Here is a 22912-nt window from a genome sequence, read left to right as displayed (position 1 = left end):
GCAACAATTATTTTTAGAAAAATAAAATTATCTAAATTCTACCTCTCTATTTTATAAAAATTTATAGTTTAGTCCTTATATTTGAATTTGCCAAATTTTGCTTCTTGTATTATGTTAAAAATTGAAAAGTTAGTCCAAATAAGTCATGTTGTTAAATTCATTCATTAAATCATTGACTCGAACATCATTAGTTCAATAATTTATATGTAAAGATTTAGTAAAATTCAAGGGTTCAATAATTTATATGTACTAAATTAGTAAAATACCAATAGTTCAAGGTCTTGTGTCAACCGACTATTAAACTATCGTATCTGTTTGCATAATGTAGGAGGATCAAATTCTTATAAATTAAAGTAGAGGAACTAATTTCTAGGTTTTAGTAAAATATAGGGATAGAATAGAGAATTAGACCACAGAAAAAGGCGCAGAATTAGACGTGTACAACGGCTCCCTTCGGTTTCGGAGGGAGGGCTTTTAGGCTTTTCCTTTGCTTTGACCGAAACGGGGTTTCCGTTCAGCTCAAGGAGTTCCGATCCAAAGGAGAAAAAGTCTCTCTGTTCTCAGATTTACGCTTCTCCCTTAATCGCCATTTTTTCTCTTCTCTTCTACATTTTCCCTTTTCCCTTCTTTTCCCACTAATTACGTTTCAAATTCACGTAAATTTCTTTCTTTTTTTTTGGATTATTTTAGGGTTATCTTGGTTTGAATTTGAGTTTCTGTGCGTTTAAATGTTGTGAATGAGCGGCATTGCTGAAATTGATGAGTGGTGCACAGGCTGCTGATCGTTTGATTTTGTGAACTGTTTGGGATGTGGTTTTTTTAATTTCCGAGAGCTCAGAGGATTATTATGGCTACCAAAAAGGATGAATCAACTTTGCTACAGCAGGTTTTTCATCAATCTCTCTTCGTTTTTTTAGTTGAATTTCTAGCTCGTTTATGGAAGGCTTTGATGTTCAGTCTTCAGAAGCAGAATAGACGGGACAACATTGTGTGTTTTTAATGGAGTTTTCACTTTGTTTTTCTGTTATTTTCAGAAAATGGCTAGCAAAAAGGAAGACCCGTCTAAAGCACAAGTTTTGATTTTCTCATTTTTTTCCCTCTTCTGTTACTTTTCTATTTGTTTTTAGAATATATTGTTCAGAATTCAGAAACAGAAAAAAGCTTCAATGTGATTGAATGGAGATTTTACGTTAATTCCTTTATATTTTCTTGACCAGAAAATGGCTAGCAAAAAGGAAGAGCCGTCTCAAGCACACCAGGTTTTGATCGATATATATATATATATATATATATTTCTTTTTCTTCTTTAATTTCAACTCGAAAAAAAATCGTGATTTCCTAGAGATTTTACGTTTTCTTTTTTGAAATGACTAGCGAAAAGGAAGAGCCGTCTCTAGCACAACTGGTTTTGATCAATATACATTTTCTTTCTTTTCTATTAATTTTCTTCTTTAGTTTTCTATTAGTTTTTTTTGAAATATTTTAGTGTTCAGTAATTCTTTATTTTCTTTTATTTTTTAATCAGAAAATGGAAGAGCCATCTCAAGCTCAACAGGTAGACATTTTTTTTTTCTTGTTCACATTATTGTTTTTATGGAAATTTTGGACTGAAAGCTCTGATTTTTCGGGTATAATTTTGTTGGCAGAGGATGATGCCCAAAAGGGATGAGCGGGAGCCATCACAAGGAAATCAGGTGTAGATGAATCTTGCTTTCTTTTCTGATTCTTTTTTCAATGAAAGGGTTTCAACCATCAGTGAAAAACAAAAGCTAAAAATCTGATTTTAGTGGAGATTTTGTGCTGAAAATCAAATTTGTTTTTCCATAAGGGAGATGCATCAACTGCTGCAGCTCCTCCAGGTCCAGCCAGTCCAACGGATAATCTGAATTCTCGTAGTGGCAACTCAGCAAACAGCTCTTCCCCCATTGTGAGTTGTTACTATTCTTAGTTTTTAATTGTCGATTGGAAGTTGCACCTGACCATCTAAATTACCATGCTCTCATCTTTGTTATCATCTAAATCTTGCTTATAAATCTTTGTCTACCACTTATCTACATCTTATGTGCTTGAGCCTTTTGAACCATTTCGTGGAAGTATTGCCTATATGGCAGTTTTTCTCTTTTGATTTTATCATGTTTATTGTAGCTGTTACCAACCACATTAAGCAAAGTGACCATGAGGAATTTGGATGGAAGAGAATGAACTTTGTCCTGTATTTTAATTCCATTACTAGTTTTTTTATATACCTTCCTAAGTTATTTACTTACGCTGTCTGCATTCCCTGTTTCTTAAGCATGCATCTTTCAAATCTGTAAAAGTTGGTGCATTTCAAGGTGTAAAAACTTTCTCGCAGGTTTTAAAGAGTGGGCCACTTTTTCTATCATCAAAAGGTTTGCATACTTTGCTTTTGCCATTTAATTTAGTTACTCATTTGCCTTTCTCTTTACGTTTTGTGAAGCACTGTTTTACTTTTATTTACTAGAAAAATGTGCATTATGAGGGTCGTTACTTTGCTTTGCAATTTAATTTAGTTACTCATTTGCTTTTCTTTCTTTCCTTATTTTTATTTGATTAAAGGAATTGGATGGACATCATGGAAGAAAAGGTGGTTTATTTTGACACATACTTCGCTGGTTTTCTTCAGAAGTGATCCTGTAAGTACTTGCAATTTGGCAGATTGTCAGTCTCAACATTGCTGTTTTCTTGGCACAACAATTGAATAATCATAAATATGCAGTAAAGGTAAAATGATGTACTGTTTTTCTGACTATACAAGGCTTTAGGATCCCAAGGATGATACTAATTGGTACGGTTATCTTTTATATGGCCTAGTTCTCTCTCAATCAGAAGAATCCGGTTCTTTATGTGTCTAGTTCTCTTTTAGTCAGAAGCATTTGATTTTTGAGTTTCATTCCTCTTCTGTCAATGACTATTAGTGGCTAGAATATATCTCAATCTAAAAGATGAATGAAAATGAGACTCTGGTGTCTTTTTCACACAGCAGGTCTTGTCAATGCTTTTACACTTTTTAGGTTATCTTGGGACAGACTAAATAAGAATATCCGGAAGCCTTCATGCTAGATTAATCCCAGGAGATCTGGAAACCTGACCTAAAATTAAATCATTATTGTGGCTAATAAATCCATGAAATTTACCAATCAAGAAGAAATGAATGTTAATTTAGTGATCCATTAGCAATTTATGGATGTACATTTTTAGTGTGGTAGAAATGATTGTTATTAAACACCATATAATTTGACAATTATGGTTTTTTAGCTCAGTCTATATCAGTTCTTTTATTCTCCAGCAGAGTACATTAAAGGAAAGATGGGAATTCTTCAGATGGGTCCTAATATATAATTGGGTTAAACTTAATTTAGATGTACCATAAGACATATGGGCCTCTTCTACAAGATGTGTTATTTGAGAGCTTCACCTCGAAGAATAACAGCAAAACTATTTAACAGTTGCTTCAACTGAGGAAAGGGCTTGGGATAGGATATTGGGGAAGAACTGAAGTATGCAATCATTGAGGCAAATTAAAACATCTAGATGGGTTGATATTTATTGGTTGGATGCTATTATTGTTCTATATTATTTTCTCTTTTCTCTACATTCTGTGCACTAGTGCATTTCTCTCTCTCTTGCTGCATTCTGTGTACTTTATGATTTTAGAAGACTAATATACTCTTGTTAACTTCCCAGAATGCTGTTTCTCAGAAGGGGAATGAAGTGAATTTAACTCTTGGTGGTATTGATCTCAACAATTCAGGCAGGTTGGCTTGCATTCTGAAAAGATTAATTATTAATTGGTGATCTCTTCTCCAAATTGTGAATGACATCAAAGTTGGAAATGTTTACTAATTCGTGGTACCTTTCAAAATTTCTAGTGTGGTTGTCAAAGCTGACAAAAAACTCATAACCGTACTATTTCAAGATGGCCGCGATGGACGAACCTTCACACTCAAGGTTGTTCATCCCATTCATCTATAATTTCTCCTTTCATTCCTTTTTTTTTTTTTTTGTTACCATTTTTGCATCATACTTTCCTTTAAAACTAATCAGATTTTCAGATTCGCGGCCCTTTGGTTTTACATTTTCCTTTGCTTGATAAATAGTTGTGAGCTTTCTATTTGAACAGCATATATCAAGATTCTGCCAAAACAGTCAAAGATCTTCCTCACACCTAAAGATGATCAAATGAATCTAACCAAGGCTGAATTTAATGAAAAGCTGAAGACTTGGTTCTGAGTGACAAACACCTCCGCGTAAACAGAATGCCCTGAACAGGAAAATTTCATCTTTGGTATATAGAAGTTTTATACAAGTAGTTCACTCAATGCCCTGCTGATAGCATTCTTTTGTCCTTTGAAACCCTTTATTAAGAATTTCTTTTGCCACATTACTGGTTTTGAAGGCAGAAATGTACTTATTATGTGTTTGATGTTGTCAGAAAATTAAATGCTTAATCAAATGAAAATAACAGTGAGATTTTGGGAAATCATATGACATGACAGGTTCCATTTGTTGATGTTGCAGGCTGAAACTTTGGACGATTTGTACGAGTGGAAGGCTGCACTTGAGAAAGCTTTGTCACAAGCACCAAGTTCTGCTCTTTCAGCGGGACAAAATGGCATCTTTGGGAATGATCAGGCAGAAGCAGTTGATGGTTCTAAGGAACCGGGTAAGTTTACTGCACCACTTTTTTTTTTAATTTTGTGCAACTTTGAATGATACATGTACAGGGCTTCATTCATATGTTGCTTCTAATTTAAACATCAGAAATAATGCATGACATAAGTTCATTATCCTAAAAGTTCAAGCATGTTACTAATCCGGAGCCTTAGATGGTAGTTCCTTCCATTTTTTCTTCTAGGTACCCTCCTTTTTTCTAGTTTTCCTTTCTTTATCTTGTTATTTTTCTTTACAAGTTTGTCAAGTTGTTTCTAGGCTCTAACTTGGTTGGCTCTTTTGATTTATTTTTCCTCATATATGAGATATTGATGCTCTCCTCTTATCTTTGTTAGTGAATGATAAACAGCCTGTGAGATCCTCTGTCTTACACAGACCAATTTTACTTGCACTGGAAGATGTTGATGGAGCTCCAACATTTTTGGAGAAGGCCCTGAGATTTGTAGAAGAGCATGGTGAGTTATTCTTTTGTTTTAATTGTTGGAATCTCATTTAAGTAGTGTGCTAAATCTCTAATTCCATATACCGGGTAACTGTCTCTAATGCATATATAGTCAAGTGAATATATGTGCATGTCTTTTTTTATTCATATAATTTTTTGAGATATCCATAATCTGGATAAGGTTCCTGCATGGCTGCACCACTGCTTCTGTCTCGTTTTCTTTATCTTTGTTTCAAGAACTTTCCACATTGTTCACAATTTTAGTGGCCTCAGAAGCTGTGCGTGTGATGTTACTTTCGGTGATTTAAGTCACATGACATAGCACTGTTATTCATTTTCATTGAGCTACTTTTGTTAAAATAATTTCACAGGAGTCAAAGTAGAAGGGATCTTACGGCAGGCTGCAGATGTTGAAGATGTTGAGCGCAGAATTCGGGAATATGAACAGGGTTTGTCCAAAACATGCTTTCCTTGACTATATTCAGTATTCTATTTTTTCTTTTTAATTTCTTGTCGCTATTCTTTTCGTACAATGGATTTGCACATTCAATAATTAATGTTTGCTTGTAAACAATGCTATCGAAGGTAGCATTATAAGTATTTAAATTTGAACTGTAAGGAAATTTCCTTTCTTACTGTATAGGACAGAGCAAGAAGTCAAAGCTACTTTTATGCTTGTAATTCTACATTACAATGCCCTCTGTTAGTCTTTGAACTCTTTCTTGGGTGATGCTTTTCTTTTGGCAGGAAAAATTGAGTTTTCTCCCGACGAGGATGCACATGTCATTGCTGACTGTGTCAAGGTATGCATTTGTAGTTTCTGCAAGATTCTTTCATTGAAGTTGCAACATATACTTCTGGTATTTTGTTGCTTAATCTGCTTCATGCCATTTGTTCAGTATGTAATTCGAGAGTTGCCTTCTTCTCCTGTCCCTGCATCATGCTGCAATGCGCTACTAGAAGCATGCCGTAAGTCTTTCGTTGAACTGGTTTTGGTTTTTTTTTTTTTTTTTGGTCTTGTAATAAATTGAGGCCATAAGATGCTTTGCCACAATTGGATCTTGATACCTCTAATTTTAAAGTAAGTCTTTGTTGGGTAATCCTTATTAGAGTTAAATATCCTGCATTTTACAATTCATTAATCTTAAGTAAATATAGGAATTTGATATGCTGAGTTCTCAGCATCCTTTGGGTGAAGTTCTTGTATTCTGAACTGGTTGGTTCCCTAAGGAATGCAGTGGAAATTGTCTGGGTGCATATTTTTGAGCTCTATGACTTTGCTTTTTGGATGATTTATTACCCAAGCGTTATGATTTTTGAAGATTCGGATTTGTTATTCTGTTATTGGACATCATACAATGATTAGGAACCGAGCACAGTGCTAGAGTCAATGCTATGCGTATGGCAGTATTGGATACGTTTCCTGAGCCCAACCGTCGCTTATTACAGAGGTAGCCGACTCTCACTGTCAGCCCTTGCCCTTTTAAGTATAATGCTTTTCTTAGTACAAATTATATTCCGTATGCAATTTTTGCATTTATTTCTGAGCACTATGGATATTAATTAAAAGAGAGCTGTTAATGCATATAGCGGTTAAAATAAGTATATTTATATTATGGTTTTAAATGATATGCAACATAACTCTTGTTTGCAGTTAACCTGGTCTTTCCTATACAATACAATTATTAATAACAAACTATTAATAGAAGATAAGCAGAATAGTTAAAAAAGATCAAGCATAGTTAACGTCCATGCATGTATAAAATTAGAAAATTAGATTAAAATTAAATTATGAATGAATATAGATATAGAATGACAAGTGTAGTGAAAATTAGAGGTAAGAAGTTTCACACTTGTTTAATCCCTTTCTGTACAGAGTATAAACTGGTTGGTTATCCACAATTACTTGTTGGTACAACAATTTTTCTGGTGCGTAACCCTCTGATATATGTCTCAGTCCTTGCTAAAGGGGTGAGTGGGATATGATATAGTATCTTGCAGAATACATAAATATAGAAACTGCAATCAATATTCCTAGCACACCAGAATTTAATGTGCTCAAAAGCAGAATGTATCTCTATATGTTCTGTTAGTTTTCAGAATTTAAGTTTAAGTTTTGAAAACTATGTGTGACATCCCTTGAGAATGCCATCTTGGCTTCTACCTGCTTATCCGTACTTATCTTTTCTTGTTTCTCTCTTTCAGAATTCTAAATATGATGCAAATTGTGGCTTCTCATAAAAATGAAAATCGAATGAGCTCTTCAGCTGTTGCAGCATGCATGGCACCCTTGCTTCTTCGCCCGCTTCTATCCGGCGACTGTGAGATTGAAAGCGATTTTGATGTGGGTGGTGATGGCTCAATGCAACTGCTGCAAGCTGCTGCTGCAGCCAATCATGCTCAAGCCATTTGTATAACACTACTGGAAGAGTATGATAAAATATTTGGGGTAAGCTGTAATTACTGTTTTCTTTTCACAATTGCTTCTAATATGGTTTTCTTTATTCACTATACAGGAAAGTATGTATGCCATAAATCTATGAGCTATAAGGCTTTATCTTTAGTTTGGACTATGTTTTATTTCTCTCTGTTATTTTTGAGTAAGCATGACCATTAAGTCAAAATTTTCATGCGTTGTCCTGCACGCATGGTGACTAGATTATTACTGTCTAATGGTGGAATCTGAATACGGTTAAGCTGAGTCCTTATATCCTCATTACATTCTTTCCTTGTAATTGAATATTTCTAAGTCTTTTATAATATTAATATTCTTCAAGAAAAAAAAAAAGATGAGAATTTGGTTGTTCTTGTTCCATATTCCAATTTTTTTATTGCTTTGGTTTGGATTTGGTTTTTACATTGCAGTTATGAGCTCAGCATTTTGTTGGCAGGAAGGTTGTGTTTCCCATGATATGTACTCTGACTCAGAAGAGAGTGGAAGTGGAAGTGAGGAGGAAGCTGATGATGATGAGTCTGATGAAGATGATGAAGATTATGAAGACGATGAATGTGATGACGAATCACAAGAGTCTGATGAGGATGATGACTATGCAGAAAGTGGAACAGGCAGCGAGGGTGGTCATTCTGTTAAAAGTGATGATAAGGTTTGTTCCTCTACTTTCTTACACAGGAATTTATGTTTTATATCTTGTTCGTAAACTTCAAACATGATGGCAGTAACAAACTTAATACAAAATTTTGGACTATTAAAGCTCTCTTCTCCAGATCTCATTAAGACATTCACCTCTGTTTAGTGCAAGATATGTGCTGAGCTCGTAGGTAGCCAGATTTATATTCTCAAATTACATTTTTTTAATGATTTTGTAGATTGTCTATCTGCTTCATTTGTCACCATTTGGTGACTCAAGGTTTCTATTGTCTGATTGTTTCCATGCCTAATGCCTTTGAATTTATACTCATGATATGAACATGAATTACTGCTATATGATTATGTTCTAAATTATCTTTGCAGCACTATGTATTAGAATCTGATGGTATATAGTTCTCTATCCTTCTCCCATATAGGAATTATGATTTTTTTTCCTTTTGCTATTTTTTATTTGAAACGTGTAGCTGTCTTCTTACTTTCGGTGGTCCCTCAAATTCAGATTTTGAGTATTGATTCTTTTAACTTAAATAAGGTGAAAGTGCAATAAATCAGTAATTAAAAGATGAGACACTATACTTACATGAATAGAAAATAAATTTGCAGGATTATGATTCTTCGAGCTCTAGTTCTGAGTCCTCTAAATCTGGTAATTATGTCCAAGCCACCAAGAAAAAATCAAGTCCACTTCATCCAAATGATGGGTCAAAGAGGAAGGAAGATAACCGAATTAGTAAAAGTTCAGAAACTGAGACCAATAAGCCAGCTGAGCTGTCAAAAGGTGTTCATGGAGTAACCAAGTTGGAGGATACATCAACTCGTCAGAATTCAATCACATCCGCCTCAAAACCCCCAGCTGTTGGAAATGGACCTGGCCTCAATGTTAGGCAAGGAACTATGTGGAGGAGTAGTGTAAGTGTTTGTTCTATTGTTGATGATGTGTTACTGCTTTTGGGCTAATTCTTTTGACTTTTCTGTTGGATTAAGTATTTCCAAGCATTAAACAAATTATAACTGCTTAAGTTGATCCATGTGTTTATAATCTTGTAGTAACTATCAATTAATTTATTGTGTTTGTTTGTCCAGGGAAGCAAGAAACTATCTATGGATTCCATTGATTATCCAATTGAAGAAGAGTAAGTGATGTTCCCACGATCTTTAGAAAAAAGACCTTGTATCAATTTGCCTGCTACTACTTATTTTCCTGGTTATGCTTGAATAACTCAGAGACCCATTAAAAGTTCCAAGCAACATCTAAATCTTCTTTCATGCTTAGGGTGAAGCAATTTACCCTTTGCATAACTGATTTTTGAAGCCAAAAGTGGAAAAGAAAAAATAATGCAGTCTGACCTTTGTATCTTTTTAAGAATACCTCTATTTTCTTTTCTACTTACCTGATTTTGACCCAATCTTAGGGCTGCGGTTGAGTCACTTGAGGCTGAAAAATTGGACTTGCAAAAGAGACTCACAGAAGAGGTTCTGCTTTGTCCATCCTTTCTAGTTACTGTTATTGCAGCAAGTTTTTGAGACATTTCATATCAAGTCATCTTTCTTATATAGATTGAAAGTAATACCATTCTTGAAGCCAACTTGGAGAAACGAAAGAAGGCACTGCATGAGCAACGTCTAGCTCTTGAGAAGGAGGTATGTTTGTCAGGAGATCTTTGTTTCCTTCTGTGCTGTGTTTTCTGTTTCATGCATTGTGTTAGGTTGCATATCTGTTGGTAACAAACATGCATATTGTGATCCTAAGAAAACATATACGTTAAAGGCAACCTTTTCTGCTGAAACATTTTTAAAAAAGTTATTAGAGATCTGCTTTTGCATTTCTTTCTTTTGTCTTGAATATCAACATGGCTTAGCTAAAACAAGTCATAATTAGGAGCATTAAAAGCATTTAGGTGCTTCATTGTTTGTGTCGGTTCATTTTACTAATGCAAACACTCCTTTTTGAAGGACAAAAATCTTGTGTAAATTTGTTGTTAATATTATAATGGACAATTATATATTTGCTAGCAGAAAGAGGTGAGGACTCAATATCAGCAGTAGGTAGATGCATGAAAATAAATCTATAATGGACAATTATATATTTGCTGGAACCTGGAAGCATTCATTTGTTTTGTTGAAAAATCTTTTTATTTTGATTTGGTAATGTATGGAATTTTATATATATTTTTTCGCAAGTGCTGTGCTAGTTTTATGTGAATGACCCCTCCTTGATTGTTGCTCCTGGTTGTACTTATAGGTTGCAAGGTTAGAGGAAGAGCTTCAAAGGGCGAGAGAAAAGAGGACAGCTCTGGAAGCAGGACTTAACCCATCTCAAGGACCCACATCTCTCCCAGAGAAGATTGACGAAAAGGTAGTCTATGGCCTACCTCAGATTTAACTAGTGTGCCTAATCTTTATTTGCATCAAATTTTAACTTGCCGATATTATAAAGACAAAAGAAGATCTCAAGGACATAGCTCGGTCAGAGGCAGACGTAAGAAATTTGAACAAAAGGGTTAATGAGCTGGGGACACAGCTTAATCAACAGCCTGAGCAAAAGTCTGTTTCCATGAGTGACTCATGCACTCAACGTGAACCAAATCATCAAACAAAAATGTAAGCTTTAAGTTGGTTCTGTCGCAATGTCATATTTTGTGGATATGTGTTACATAACATTTCTTTGATTTGTCTCTTTGGAGTGGAATACATATCATCCTTGTAGTGATTGGAATTGTAAAATACATCTGGAGTTGTTAGGCAACTGTTAACTCGCCAATAATCCTCTTTAGATGTTTATTTATATATTCCTTCTCAATTCCTCCATTCTCATCTCTTTATGAACTTGGTAACCATATAGACATGCTTGTTTACTCTTAATACAGGAAGGATAAGACAAAGGGTGCTGAAGCTCCTATGAGGTCAAGAAGCAAGGTAAACTCAAATACATTTGAGGCAAAATGATGTTTCCTAGAATAAGAATTTGTTTCTATTGTTTTACTTTGATGAATTCACTTCATTTTCTTTGAAATCCAAACCTCTACCTACTTATTGGAATTTTGTACGTTTAATTTGTTAGCATGGAAATAGTACTAGCTAGCAAATTCAGCTTTCCTGAAAGTCATGTGAAGAAAATCCAATAAATGTTCAAATGGTGAGTGATTAAGCCACTGCTCTGTCGGTGCATATTCCTAAATGGTAGTTACATATTGATGTGTGGCGTTTTGAATAATCCTAATGGAGTCTTAGGCTGCTTTGCTTTTATCTTAAATTCACATCTCATGGCTATGTGAGAATTTGTTTTAAACGAAATTCTCTGAACCAAGAATCTGCTGCAGAAGGAAATGAAAGTCGACAAAGCGGAAGGTGAGAAAGGGAAGAAGCAAGAATCATCTATGGCAAATAGACATAGGAATCCGGTTCAGCAGGAAATGGATGTGGACAAAGCGGAATCTGAGAAAGGGAAGAAGCAAGAATCATCTACCGCAAATAAACATAAGAATCCGGTTCAGCAGGAAACGAATGTGGACAAAGCTGAATCTGAGAAAGGGAAGAAGCAAGAATCATTCACGGAAAATAAACAAAAGAATCTGCTTCAGCAGGAAACGAATGTGGACAAAGTAGAACCTGAGAAAGGGAAGAAGCAAGAATCATCTACGACAAATAAACATTCACCTCAAAACCAACAATTAGATCATTCGACACATGACAGCAAGCCTACAAGTGCAGCAGAGACAGTTTCACACAAGCGCCACACTAGAAGTAATTCCAAGAAGTCATCTACAAGGGGTGAGGTATGTTTTATTCTATTTTAACAGACATCAATTCTATCAAACTACAAAACAGTTTCCTAGAATTTGAACCCGTCACCATCAAAAGTTTCTAATTCAAGATCCAATCATGCTTCTTTTAGTGCATAGTTGGTGTTATTTTTATTGGTTTTATGAACTAATACTTTTATTGAGAGGCAATTCTCTCAACTTAATGCTCATATAAAACTAACAAATGTGCTGAACTCTATGAAGGAGCGGCGAAGCCAAGCTGCAAATGAAACACATGGCAAGGAGAAAAGCTATGGTTCAAGTCAAGGTGTCTCAAGCTCCTCCTCAGATAAAGGCAAAGGACCAGAAGCTATCCAGTCTGTTAAAAATCCAGAAAAAGGTAGAGGATCCGACATTAGCCAATAACTCTAGAATCCGGGCAAAGGGGTTTGATAAGATCAAATAAAACCCATTTTTTGAGACAGGGAATGATCTAAAGGTCGTGTTGTCCTACAGTTCAGATTAAGCTCAAGAATTAGGTTAGTCTCTTGCTAGTGGATTGTATACGATCTGCTGATGATGGTGCTTTAGAACACGAGGAAAGTTTACTGGGAGAGAGAGGGATGCTATTATTATTGGTAGGAGACTGACTGGTGATGCCCATATTAACAGCAAGAGAAGAGGCTGATAACCCTTTTTAATCCAAGATGTACATATATATATATATATATATCAACAAGCGTGTCCTAAATGTAATAAGCTGAATAATTTGAAATCTTGGTGACTGATTTTTGTTGTCAGAGAAACCAAGTAATGTCAGCAAGCAGCAACTACATAATTTTGTACGGGCAAATGCAATTTCTAATTTAAGATGTCTTGGTTTATATTGATATAAAATAATGGCCTGATGGAAGTATAGCCAGCCTTTAGTTAATAAAATTCAACTTTGACATCAATGGCTGAACCAACTCCCATCACTTATAGGTCTACCATTACCATCTCTACATATGAAGCAATTATCTTGAAAGGTAAAAATGAAAAAAAAAAAAAGAGAGTAAAATAACTAAACATGTTATTTTGAATGAAGGAAAAAAGCAAGTAGATTATGGGGATGATTTTAAACTTCAGAGGTTGCTTCTTCCATCCCTTTGATATTTCATTGAAAACTTAAAATAACCAACGCAAAAGGGTTTTCTTGTCCTGTGTTTATTGAGCTTACTACACCATCTTCTTCTTTTTTCGTTAAATAAAACCAGAAACTTAGCCTAAACGACAAGAAATAAGCCTAGTTACAAGCTTCACGAGCTATCCCCAAGCGAGAATTTGCGACATCAAACAAAATCCTATGATTTTGCTGCTGCAAATTGGCTATTACATTCATGGCGGCGTTCACATTGTTTGGAGCTGGTGCTATTGCCAAGCAAGCATGTGACCCTGCACTGGTATGTAAGAAGGTGTTTTCCATTGGCAGTTTCATGGACAAGCCTTCGAAATGTAATGTTAGTGAGGGTAGCTCAACTTCCGCTTTTGCCTCAAAGCACGTGTCGAATAGCCCTATTGTTGAAAATGGGCCTTTCACATGTTTCACAAACTCATTCCTGATTGCCTCATAAAGGGGTCGGACGAATCGGGTTACAACCGTACCCGAATCAATGATGGTCCCTGCCCCAGTATTCGGGTTAAACGCTAGGCATTCAGGGGGGATGGGGACCCGAACCCGGCCAACACTGACCCCGGTTAGGTTTACGTAGTAAAGGGAGGGCCGGTGTGGGCTTTTTAACAGCGGGGTGGTTCGAATATTCTAGGGTTGACCTGCAGGCCCGAGTTTAAGGGAGCCCGAAAAGTAATTGGACTTGAAACTGGGCAAACAATAGGAAAACACACTTTTGTATAGCGACCCGGATTGTGAAAGTAGTGACATGGGTCCCCGGCCCATACCCAATAGCCCTTGGGGTGGGATTGAATTACCAGAGATGCTGTTAATACATCCAAAAGCAAAATTTGGGATAACATCGTTTGTTAATGTTAAGGAATCTTGAGCCAAGTTGGCGGAGAAAGACGAATCACCACCGTAGGATTGGTTAAAAAAGCAAGCAGCAGCCCCCGTAGCCGGGCATGAGAGCCCATGGACCTGGTTGCATTGTGGCAAGGAGCAATCCAACGAGCCATAACTCGAAGAAGCAGAGGGCAAGAAAGTGGTGGCGGAGCAACCAGTGCAGCCGGAGCAGGGAACCCAAGCAACATTGTTACTAGTATCCAGCACCATGAAAATGACCTGCCCCGGGGTTCCGAGCTTGACCTTGACCACGTAGTTGCCAATGCTGAGGACTTGTTGGCCTGAAGCAATGGGAACCGCAGTGGTCTTTTGGGCTACGAGGCTGGACAAGTACTTGAGCCTTGCTGGGTCTTTTGAAGCCATGTTGATGACAGTGTCGACCCATGACTCTGGTTTGGGTGGTTTGAATGGTGAGCATTTCCCGTAGATTGGAATCACCGATAGGTCTTTGTTTTGTGGCCGAGAACCACAAGGGTCTACAGCTTGGATGGAGGATATGAAAAGAGCAAAGAACAAGAGTGTGGCAGTGAAGTCCATGCTTTAGAGTTAGAACTTCAGCTTGAAAGGTGGTAAAGAAGGTGGCAGTGAGTGGCGTGGTGTGTGTGCATTAGAAATGAGTACCCGAAGAGGATTTTATACATGCAATTTAGTGCAAATAGAATTACTGAAATAGCCTCGGCTTGAAATGTTGAGTAGAGAAATGGGATTAATTAATGCAGGTGATAGTGGGGCAAAATGACAAACTTTCAATGCTTGGCGACCAAATGATAAAGGACAAAAGTAAGCCTTGAGTTGTGTGGACAGGGGAAGAAATAGGTATTACTATCAAGCAATGTCCTTATCCCGTACGGCTCAAAGACATTACACTTTCTTATCCCGTGCAAGACGTCGGACTTCAAAATGCCACTGTCTTAGTTATCAACTAATTGGCCAAGTGTACGTGTTTTTTTTTCTTTGATTTGATTGGCTAAAGGTAAGATTGAATCATTGAAAACCGTGGCGAAAAATGAGTTGTTAATTAATCTCGTGAATCCCTGTTGAAAGGGGGATACTGCTATTTTGTCCCTACCTGGGTTTGCATGAGGTGGGAGTCACGGGCGGACGTCCACCTTTTTCGGACTAAACACTTGACTTACACTCAAATGTATTCTAAATTTAATTAACTACTGCACTTATCTTATACTCAAATGTTCTTTTTTAGATAAATGTGTTGGGACTTGATAAGAGACCACAAGAATGGTTTTGTTATTTTCACTCACTCTTCAATGATTCCTCCACCAACCAGCTCACGAGGTTGTCGTAATCAGAAATTACTATCTTTAATTATATATATATTCAAGAACAACAAGAGAAGTCAACTTTGCCATAGTCAGACATCAACATATTCTATTTGCATGTGCCTCAAATTTCAAAAGGAAACATTTCCGCATCATGTGAAGGGAATTTGTAAGTGAAAAACGTTATAGGGTGACCTGCAACTCATTCGAAAATTGGAATGATTTAGATAAAATTATAGGTTTAAAAAATCGGTTTGGACAAAAAATAAGATTTATTTTTTAAATGGGTTGGGTCTTGGGTAGAATTTTTTGGGCTCAACTCGGATCAGTTGTATTGCTACTATTTTGTTGTCATTTCATTATTATTTTATTATATTACTACTATTTTATTGTTACTATTTGGATATTATATAACTCTTATTTTATTGATACTTTTGGTATTTTTAATGTATTTCCAATTTGTTAGGAAATATTTATTTTAATGTTTTTAGTGTACTCAATGATTTATATTTTTAAAATTTATTTTTATATAAAAAAATAATCTAATAAAATTTAATACGGGTGGATTGAATTCGGCTCAGGTTTAGTATTTTTAATCTGGACCGAACTTGGATAAAATTTTAAGCTTATTTTTTGGTAGAGCCCAGGCCTAGATAACAACCTAGGATTTTGTATCAGCTCAGCCCAAACCTGGTACAGCCTAGCCCACGATGAGGTCTATAAAAGATAAATCATATGTACAGGAAGTAATCTTTATATCTGATTTTGAAATAACAAGTTGTTTGGTAAGCTTAAATTTTTATACAATTTCAAGATGAGAGATGGATAAATAAAAGAAGACTTGAAAATATCAGTTGTATTAAAACTTTTATTCATATACTTTTTATTCAATAATACCTTCATCTAAAATTCAAAATTACACCTTTTTTATCGTCAAGTACTCATCTTCTCCATATTCGTTGTTTTCTGGTTGTACAATGGTAAAAAAATCGTTTAAATTAAGCAAGATTAGATATATTTATGAATACCAATAGTTTTTAATTAAAAATTTCAGATTTTTATAAATAAACGTTAAGATTTTCAATTCTTAATTACGGGTATGTATTTTACAATCCATTATGGATTTAATTAAAACCAAGTTAATTATTTCCACATGAATTGCCATGTTTTCTTTTAAAAATCATAATGTTTTAAAAAAATCACATATAAAAGTTTGATCGAGGATAGATCTAACTCATTACAAAGAAAAAATGATTACTTCGTATAAGAGTAAAACTATACATTTATAAATAACACTGATAATTTACTTCATAATAAACATAAAATAACAATAGTAATAAATATTATATTCCAACTTAAATATATAATATATAATGGCTGCAAGGATTTCATGTTACTGGGTGCCATTTGATTCATATAGATATCAGCATACAAATCGTACAAACTCATTACTTTCACTTCCTAATTCCTGCGTTACAGTTTTAATTCATCAAACTGAAATTGGAAAAAAGAACAGATATTTAGTGGTATGATAACACAAATTCATGATCTTCACTGCACTGTATATGTGTACTTGTTTATATCTTCCTCATCCTCGCCTAGATACACACCTAGCACTAGCTGGCTTTAAACTAATACCTCGCCGTGAGCATGAACTTCGCCAACTTTGTCAAGACTAAGTGTCAAGCTTCTTTGCTGCATGGATAATGCGGAAAACTCTATTGACTTCCTTCAAGTCTAATCATCAGATTCATTAAACTAATTGTCTTCTAGCTAAAAGGCTATCTTTCTCCCTAAGTGGCATACCTAGACAAAACCCGTATGAACACATGATGATGTCCGGGGATTACCAGTAGTCGAGTCTCAACTATAAGTTCCCCTTTCTTCACCATCATAGCCAGGACTCTCTTAACACACCAAATCTTTGCCCAATAATTTTCAGCTGTTTCGACTCTTCGCACCATCATGTCAATTTTTAATAGTACAATAGAAATGACTAATTTGCTCTTTGAACTAATATACAAGAATTAATTTACCCTTTTTTTTTTAGTTAAGGGGATAGATAAAATACAATTTAAATTTTAGTATAAAGGCCTTCATAGACAATTACACATGGCATGCAACGTGTACCTCATTTTAACGTATAGGAGCTAGTTTTTAATAGTAGAAATAGATAGAATTTTTAATAGAATGACTACTTTACTCTTTGATCTAGCATATATGATTTAATTTGTCTATTTTTTGAGTTAAGGGGACAAAATGCAATCCGACTTTTAGTATAAGAGCTTCAATGGTGCTTTTACCAATTGATTAGTTAAGATTTATTTATCAACAAATTTTCTAAAATTTTAGTTAAATGTTTTTTTCGTATTTAAAAAATTTAATTTTAAGAAAAATATTTATTTATTTTAGAGTTTTAAAGTTTTACAATTTATGAAAATTATAAAAGTTGATTGGCTCAAGATTAAATTTTTAACCGAGTTAGATACCAACTTAAACCTTGTTACTAAGTTTGGGTTCAAAGAATATCTTTAATTACTATGTAATTCAATATTAAAGAAATATTTAATTGAAAAGTTGACCTCCAAAGTACCATTTTCTTAAATACTAAAGTTTTTGAGGTTAAAAGTGATATTTAAATAATCAATTTTAACTTTTGTACTTTAAAAGTGTATAATATCCAATAAAACATATCACATGTAATATTTTTATTAGTTAATATTACGCTTTAAGATAAAAAAATTAGGTAAATAAGTGAAAAAAAGTCATAGTTTGACTTTGGGGGCCAGTTTTGCATTTAAGTATTAAGCCAAAATCAGAAAATAAAAAAAAGCTTACTTTAATAGGTAAAATTGGCTTCTATTGCTTTTCCCCCATTTGTTTACCATGCTTGAAAAGAACAGCTTACTTTCCATCAATTCTTTTATTAATTTAATTAACATTAATATATAGAATATTTCACTGAAGAGGAAAAGGTTCAAGCTACGGATCTACCTCTTGTAAATCCTTATGTGACAATATATTATATGGAGATGCAAGGGAGAGGAGTGCACTTACACGTAGCACGCATATAAAAAGCTTTGTAACGAAGAGAACCGTGTGTGTGAGAGACCCCAAAACTCAAAAGAAGATCAAAGCATGGAGATGATGCATTTGCAATTGCAGCGATCTCTATAATGGTTCCAAAAATGGCGTCATCGGTCACAAGCTCGAGTCTCGAAGCCTTGTAGGTCTTCAAATCGTCCAACCTCACACCGGCTTCTTGCGTTGTAACTTCATCCTTCCTTCTCTTGCTTCCCTACGTATTATCTTTTCTCTTCTTCATGGCTTTGAATTACTTATATATATATAACGAATGGCCTTTTGTTTAATTCAAAATGTTTTCTTTGAAGTCTTATAATACTTTTTATTTTGTTGTTTATATAATCGGCATGCGGGAGTCATAGTAGTCGCTTGCACCGCCATTTACTCCACCGGTCACCATTTAAATGTGACTACCAATTGTAACATTTCATATTTAAGATTCAGATGAATTTGCTTCTTCTTCTTTCTTCTTTCTATTTTGAACACTAAATTATTTCAGTTCAATAAAACCAAACACTATTAGAACATTTAATTTTGGTGCTATTAGGTAATTAAACAAAGATGAGTTGCTGGGTGCATGCAGGAAGAAGTAGAGATAGAGGCAAAAGTAAAAGGGCACGAAGGAAAGCTTACGTCAGTAGTGGTGGAGGTTCGAAACAAACCCAAAAATGGACAGTTACTAGCGATTGGTACTCAATAGGCGGTTCCTAATGACTATAAATCACCTCAGCCTCCACCTAAGCTTTAAATTTAGAATTAAAAAGGGATAGTATTTATTTATTTTTTAAAAACAAGATAAAGCAATTTTCTAAATGTCTTATTTGATCCTAAATTTATTGGAGATCAATTTCCGAGAGGGATCATCTGAAACATTTAAAGTAAACCTAAGTTCCTTTTCAATTATTTGATTACATAATATATGCAGTTATTCTTAATTCAGATCTTTAGGTATTAGATTATTAACAAGTGTTGTCAATAACCTCTTAACTCAATGTCAAGGGTATTATGTTGTAGGTATGAAAGTTTGGATTCATACATTAATATTCAAGCACATTTTATACTCCTATTTTAAAGGAGAGAAAAGATCACGAGTAATTCAAATAATTTTATTATCAACAACGACTATAATTATAATTATATTAGTATTGACAAATTTAAAGAGATAAAAAAATTTATTGACCTTAAATAAAATAGAGGATCTGCTTTTTTAACGTAAAACTTTTTTATTTTATACCTTTGGAAATTTATAATTTTATAGGTTGATTAATTTTGGCAAGGCTGGGAGGGAAGATAATACTGGTGAACATTGTCAATTAGCAACTGACTTGAAGAGCCCCGATGGCAGTGGGCAAATAGAATATAATAATAATGGGGAGCGGTTGGTTTCGGCGAGAAAAAAGCCCAAGCTCCAATCCAATGACAGCTCATTTTCAACCAATTTGGGCCTTTTGCTATTTTCTCTATTTGATCCAAATGCTAATTTTAAAAAAAAACTGAAATACAAATCTGCCCTTAAATTATCAAAATTTTTGTTTTGTCTTGATTACATTTACATAAAATATTTACTTTTAATAAGTATTCACATTTTTTCCATTTTATTTGCACAATGTTTTTTTGAAAAAATAAACGCTTTTAAATACATTTAAACTCACATCATTTTAGTTATTATAATAAAAACAATACCAACTAACATAAACTTCAATCTACCTTTAAATGTTAAATTCCGACTGTAATAAATCCTAAATACAAGGCACTATATAGCCTAGCCTTTAATCCTCTATCCCTTTGAAACTTAACTTAAAACCAAAACAAACAGCATTGATTATGAGAAACGGAAACTCTTGTAGTACTAGTTTGGGCACGCTAACTGTGAACTTGGACCGTATACCCATTTCTTTGCCTACAGGCAACACCATAGCCTACCTCTTGCCTTTAACATCAAACACATAGTTAATGCTGTTTATAACAGCTTTGTTTATCTTTCAAAATTTCAGATTATTATACATCTATAATAATATTTGAGATTCAAATTTTTAAAATTTTCAAAGTAAAAGAAAAATAGTATGTTAATAATAATTTTTTAAAACGGAAAATCCATTAATTTATTCTATAAATGGGACCATACACTTCATAAGGAAAAATTGCAAACACCCATCGTAGGTAATAAAGGGCAAGCTCCATCAATACAACAAAAGCTTCAACCTTAGCATCAATAGAACATTATGACACGTTAACAATTGGCTCTGTCACAACTCAAGCACAACATATCTGGAATGATTGCAAGCATTTAATGCGATAAGGAAATTAGCCTCGGATGGTCCAAAGAGGTGGGTAAAAATCAACAAAAGAATCAAGCATCCACCAAATTGGAGAGGACAACGACAAAACCATCCCTAAAATCACTTGCAAAAGCAAGACTACATATATAAGTAAGACTAAAATACATGCTACAAGAGAAGACAAAAACTGCTAAAAATGAAGAATTATTAAACAATGGAAAACAAAATAAAAACATATAAAACTTAAAGACAACACGGGTCCAAATCGACTCGTGAAATCATTTATTATTCTAAAATATTCTCAATACAAAAACAGGTTAAGAAGCCGACAAAGAGCCATCCACTCTCCAAGAGAAATTGCTGATGATCAATGGAGTTTTAGCGACGACAAAAACCGTTATCTATTTGTTACAATTTGTGAAGATAACAAATATACCCACAAAATAGACCTGCAAACTAAAAAGAAACACATGAAGTGAATGAAGAGAAAAAAAAAAGGGTTGGTGGGAGGGAGAAAAGGGCAAGTAGTAGCCAACCCAGAGGCTGGCAGCGTCGCTAAGCAAAACAAAAAACAAGAAGCAAGTTACTTGGAGAAAAAAAAGAGAAAAGTATAATAATAGTAATAATAATAATAATAATAATAATAATAATAAGTGAGATTTAGAGTGTATCTTTAATAAAATTTACAAATTTAATCTTATTTATTAAACATTATTTTCATTTAATAAAATATTATTAATATTTTTTATATAGAATATAAACATTTTATTGAACATATTTATTATTTCCATTTCACTTGGGAATATAATTGGTTTTATTAAAATTTGAGACAATAAATTCTTATAAAGAACTAATTTAGTAAATAGTGCACCTAGTACTTCTCTAACCCTCAGCCTTCAAACTCTCTCCACCTCTATTCTTCCTAACCTCTAGCTCTCCGCCCTAGCTGGGTGAATCGGCCTTCTTAGCAACCGTTTTCCTCTCTTTTATACTCTCCCATTGTTGAGCATTGTATCAACAATTGGTGCGGTGAGCATGGAAAACATGACTTTTCAATCCCAAAGTGGCACCCCAACTGATCAAGTCAACCAGATTAGCGACCCAGCTAACCAAGTTAACTCTTTCGTTCCAGTCCCAAGTGTTTCTACTAGCTTGAGCTCTACACATGCCTCTCCTTCTGACTCCTTTTCTACTAGAGCTCAGCTATAGTATGCAAACGCTCTTCTTCCCACCTTGGAACAATTGGTAAAGGCCCTGAAAGGTCCTCTAGCCTCCAACTTTACCACTCTTACTGCACCAACAAAAATTGTTCCTCTAGCCACTCTGATCCCCTTGTAGCTGTAACACCTCGATGATAACCTAGTGAAATCCCTCCCAGACCTTTTAATTACATAGCCCTTTACTTACAAGAAGTTGTAACCTGTCTCATAATAGCACCCCTTCCACCAACAACCCTCTTTCCATTAAACTAGGGTTTCCATTAGCAAGCATCAGGCCCCCAGCCTCATGACTCAAAGACCTAAAAGAAACCACGACTCCTAGAAAAGTATTTTTCTCAGCAAGAACATCGTTTCAAGAAGCAGTAGCATATCCTTAATCAAAGGAACGCTAAGAATGAACAATTTGTTGTGAAGTTGATAGCTGTATGAGGAGTCCTGAGACTAGAAAATCTAGAGCATTGGGAGGAGGAAGCTCAATCTACTAAAATTGTCACCCTTGAGCTACTCCTCTTTAATCAAATTACAGGGATTTAACTTTAAGGTGTTTTTTGGAGAAAACTTTAGATTTAAGTGAAACAAAAAAAATATATATTTAAGGTTAAAATATGTCATAAGCCCTTGTACTATTTATAAATTTAGAATTTAATCCTTATACTTTTATTTTTAGGAATTTAGTCTTACTTTTCAAAGTTCAAAATTTAGATCCAACTATTAACATTGTTAAAATTATTTTGTCAAATTTGAGTTTATTATAACGCCATTTTTAGTTACATGGCTACCGAATGTTTTTTATTTTATTTTAAAATGTCATCAACAAATTTAACAAAAAAAACAACACAATTAACAATTGGACCTAAATTTCAGAATCTAAAAATGAAGAGACTAAATTCTTGTAAATAAAAGTATAGGGACTAAATTCTAAATTTATGAAAAGTACAAGAATTTATGTGATATTTTAACCTTTTTCAAATATAAATATATTAAATTTTAAGTGATAAATAAATATATAT

The 22912-nt window shown here is 34.4% G+C and overlaps 2 protein-coding genes across 6 annotated transcripts; one reads left to right on the top strand and one right to left on the bottom strand.

Annotated features, from left to right (window-relative positions):
- Positions 1-392: 392 nt before the first annotated feature.
- On the top strand, positions 393-12858 carry LOC105769474 (rho GTPase-activating protein REN1). Of its 5 annotated transcripts, XM_012590134.2 has the most exons (28): positions 414-656; positions 775-886; positions 1035-1073; positions 1218-1259; positions 1526-1555; positions 1647-1694; positions 1829-1927; positions 2354-2390; positions 2578-2654; positions 3706-3776; positions 3891-3969; positions 4540-4684; positions 5028-5147; positions 5506-5583; positions 5882-5937; positions 6034-6103; positions 6501-6585; positions 7340-7583; positions 8026-8238; positions 8847-9152; positions 9327-9376; positions 9656-9716; positions 9801-9884; positions 10486-10599; positions 10681-10844; positions 11111-11159; positions 11564-12019; positions 12251-12858. In XM_012590134.2, the coding sequence occupies exons 2-28, from the start codon at positions 848-850 to the stop codon at positions 12410-12412; spliced, it is 3018 nt and encodes a 1005-aa protein (XP_012445588.1). In that variant the 5' UTR covers positions 414-656; positions 775-847; the 3' UTR covers positions 12413-12858. The 5 variants fall into 5 exon arrangements, 4 of the variants coding, with proteins under 4 accessions (XP_052487377.1, XP_012445588.1, XP_052487376.1 ...); XR_008196163.1 differs by lacking the exon at positions 12251-12858 and adding an exon at positions 11305-11379 and having other exon boundaries at positions 393-886; positions 11564-11707; XM_052631417.1 differs by having other exon boundaries at positions 406-886; positions 11564-12014; positions 12251-12419.
- Positions 12859-13101: 243 nt separating this feature from the next.
- On the bottom strand, positions 13102-14631 carry LOC105769475 (aspartyl protease AED3-like). Its single transcript, XM_052631418.1, has one exon. It carries the CDS (start codon positions 14577-14579, stop codon positions 13788-13790), a length of 792 nt encoding a protein of 263 aa, XP_052487378.1. The 5' UTR covers positions 14580-14631; the 3' UTR covers positions 13102-13787.
- Positions 14632-22912: the final 8281 nt, after the last annotated feature.

Source organism: Gossypium raimondii, chromosome 5 (genome assembly GCF_025698545.1).
Source record: "Gossypium raimondii isolate GPD5lz chromosome 5, ASM2569854v1, whole genome shotgun sequence".
Lineage (NCBI taxonomy): Eukaryota > Viridiplantae > Streptophyta > Magnoliopsida > Malvales > Malvaceae > Gossypium > Gossypium raimondii.
Note: the sequence above shows the minus strand (reverse complement) of the source record. Positions and strands in the feature narration are given on the sequence as shown.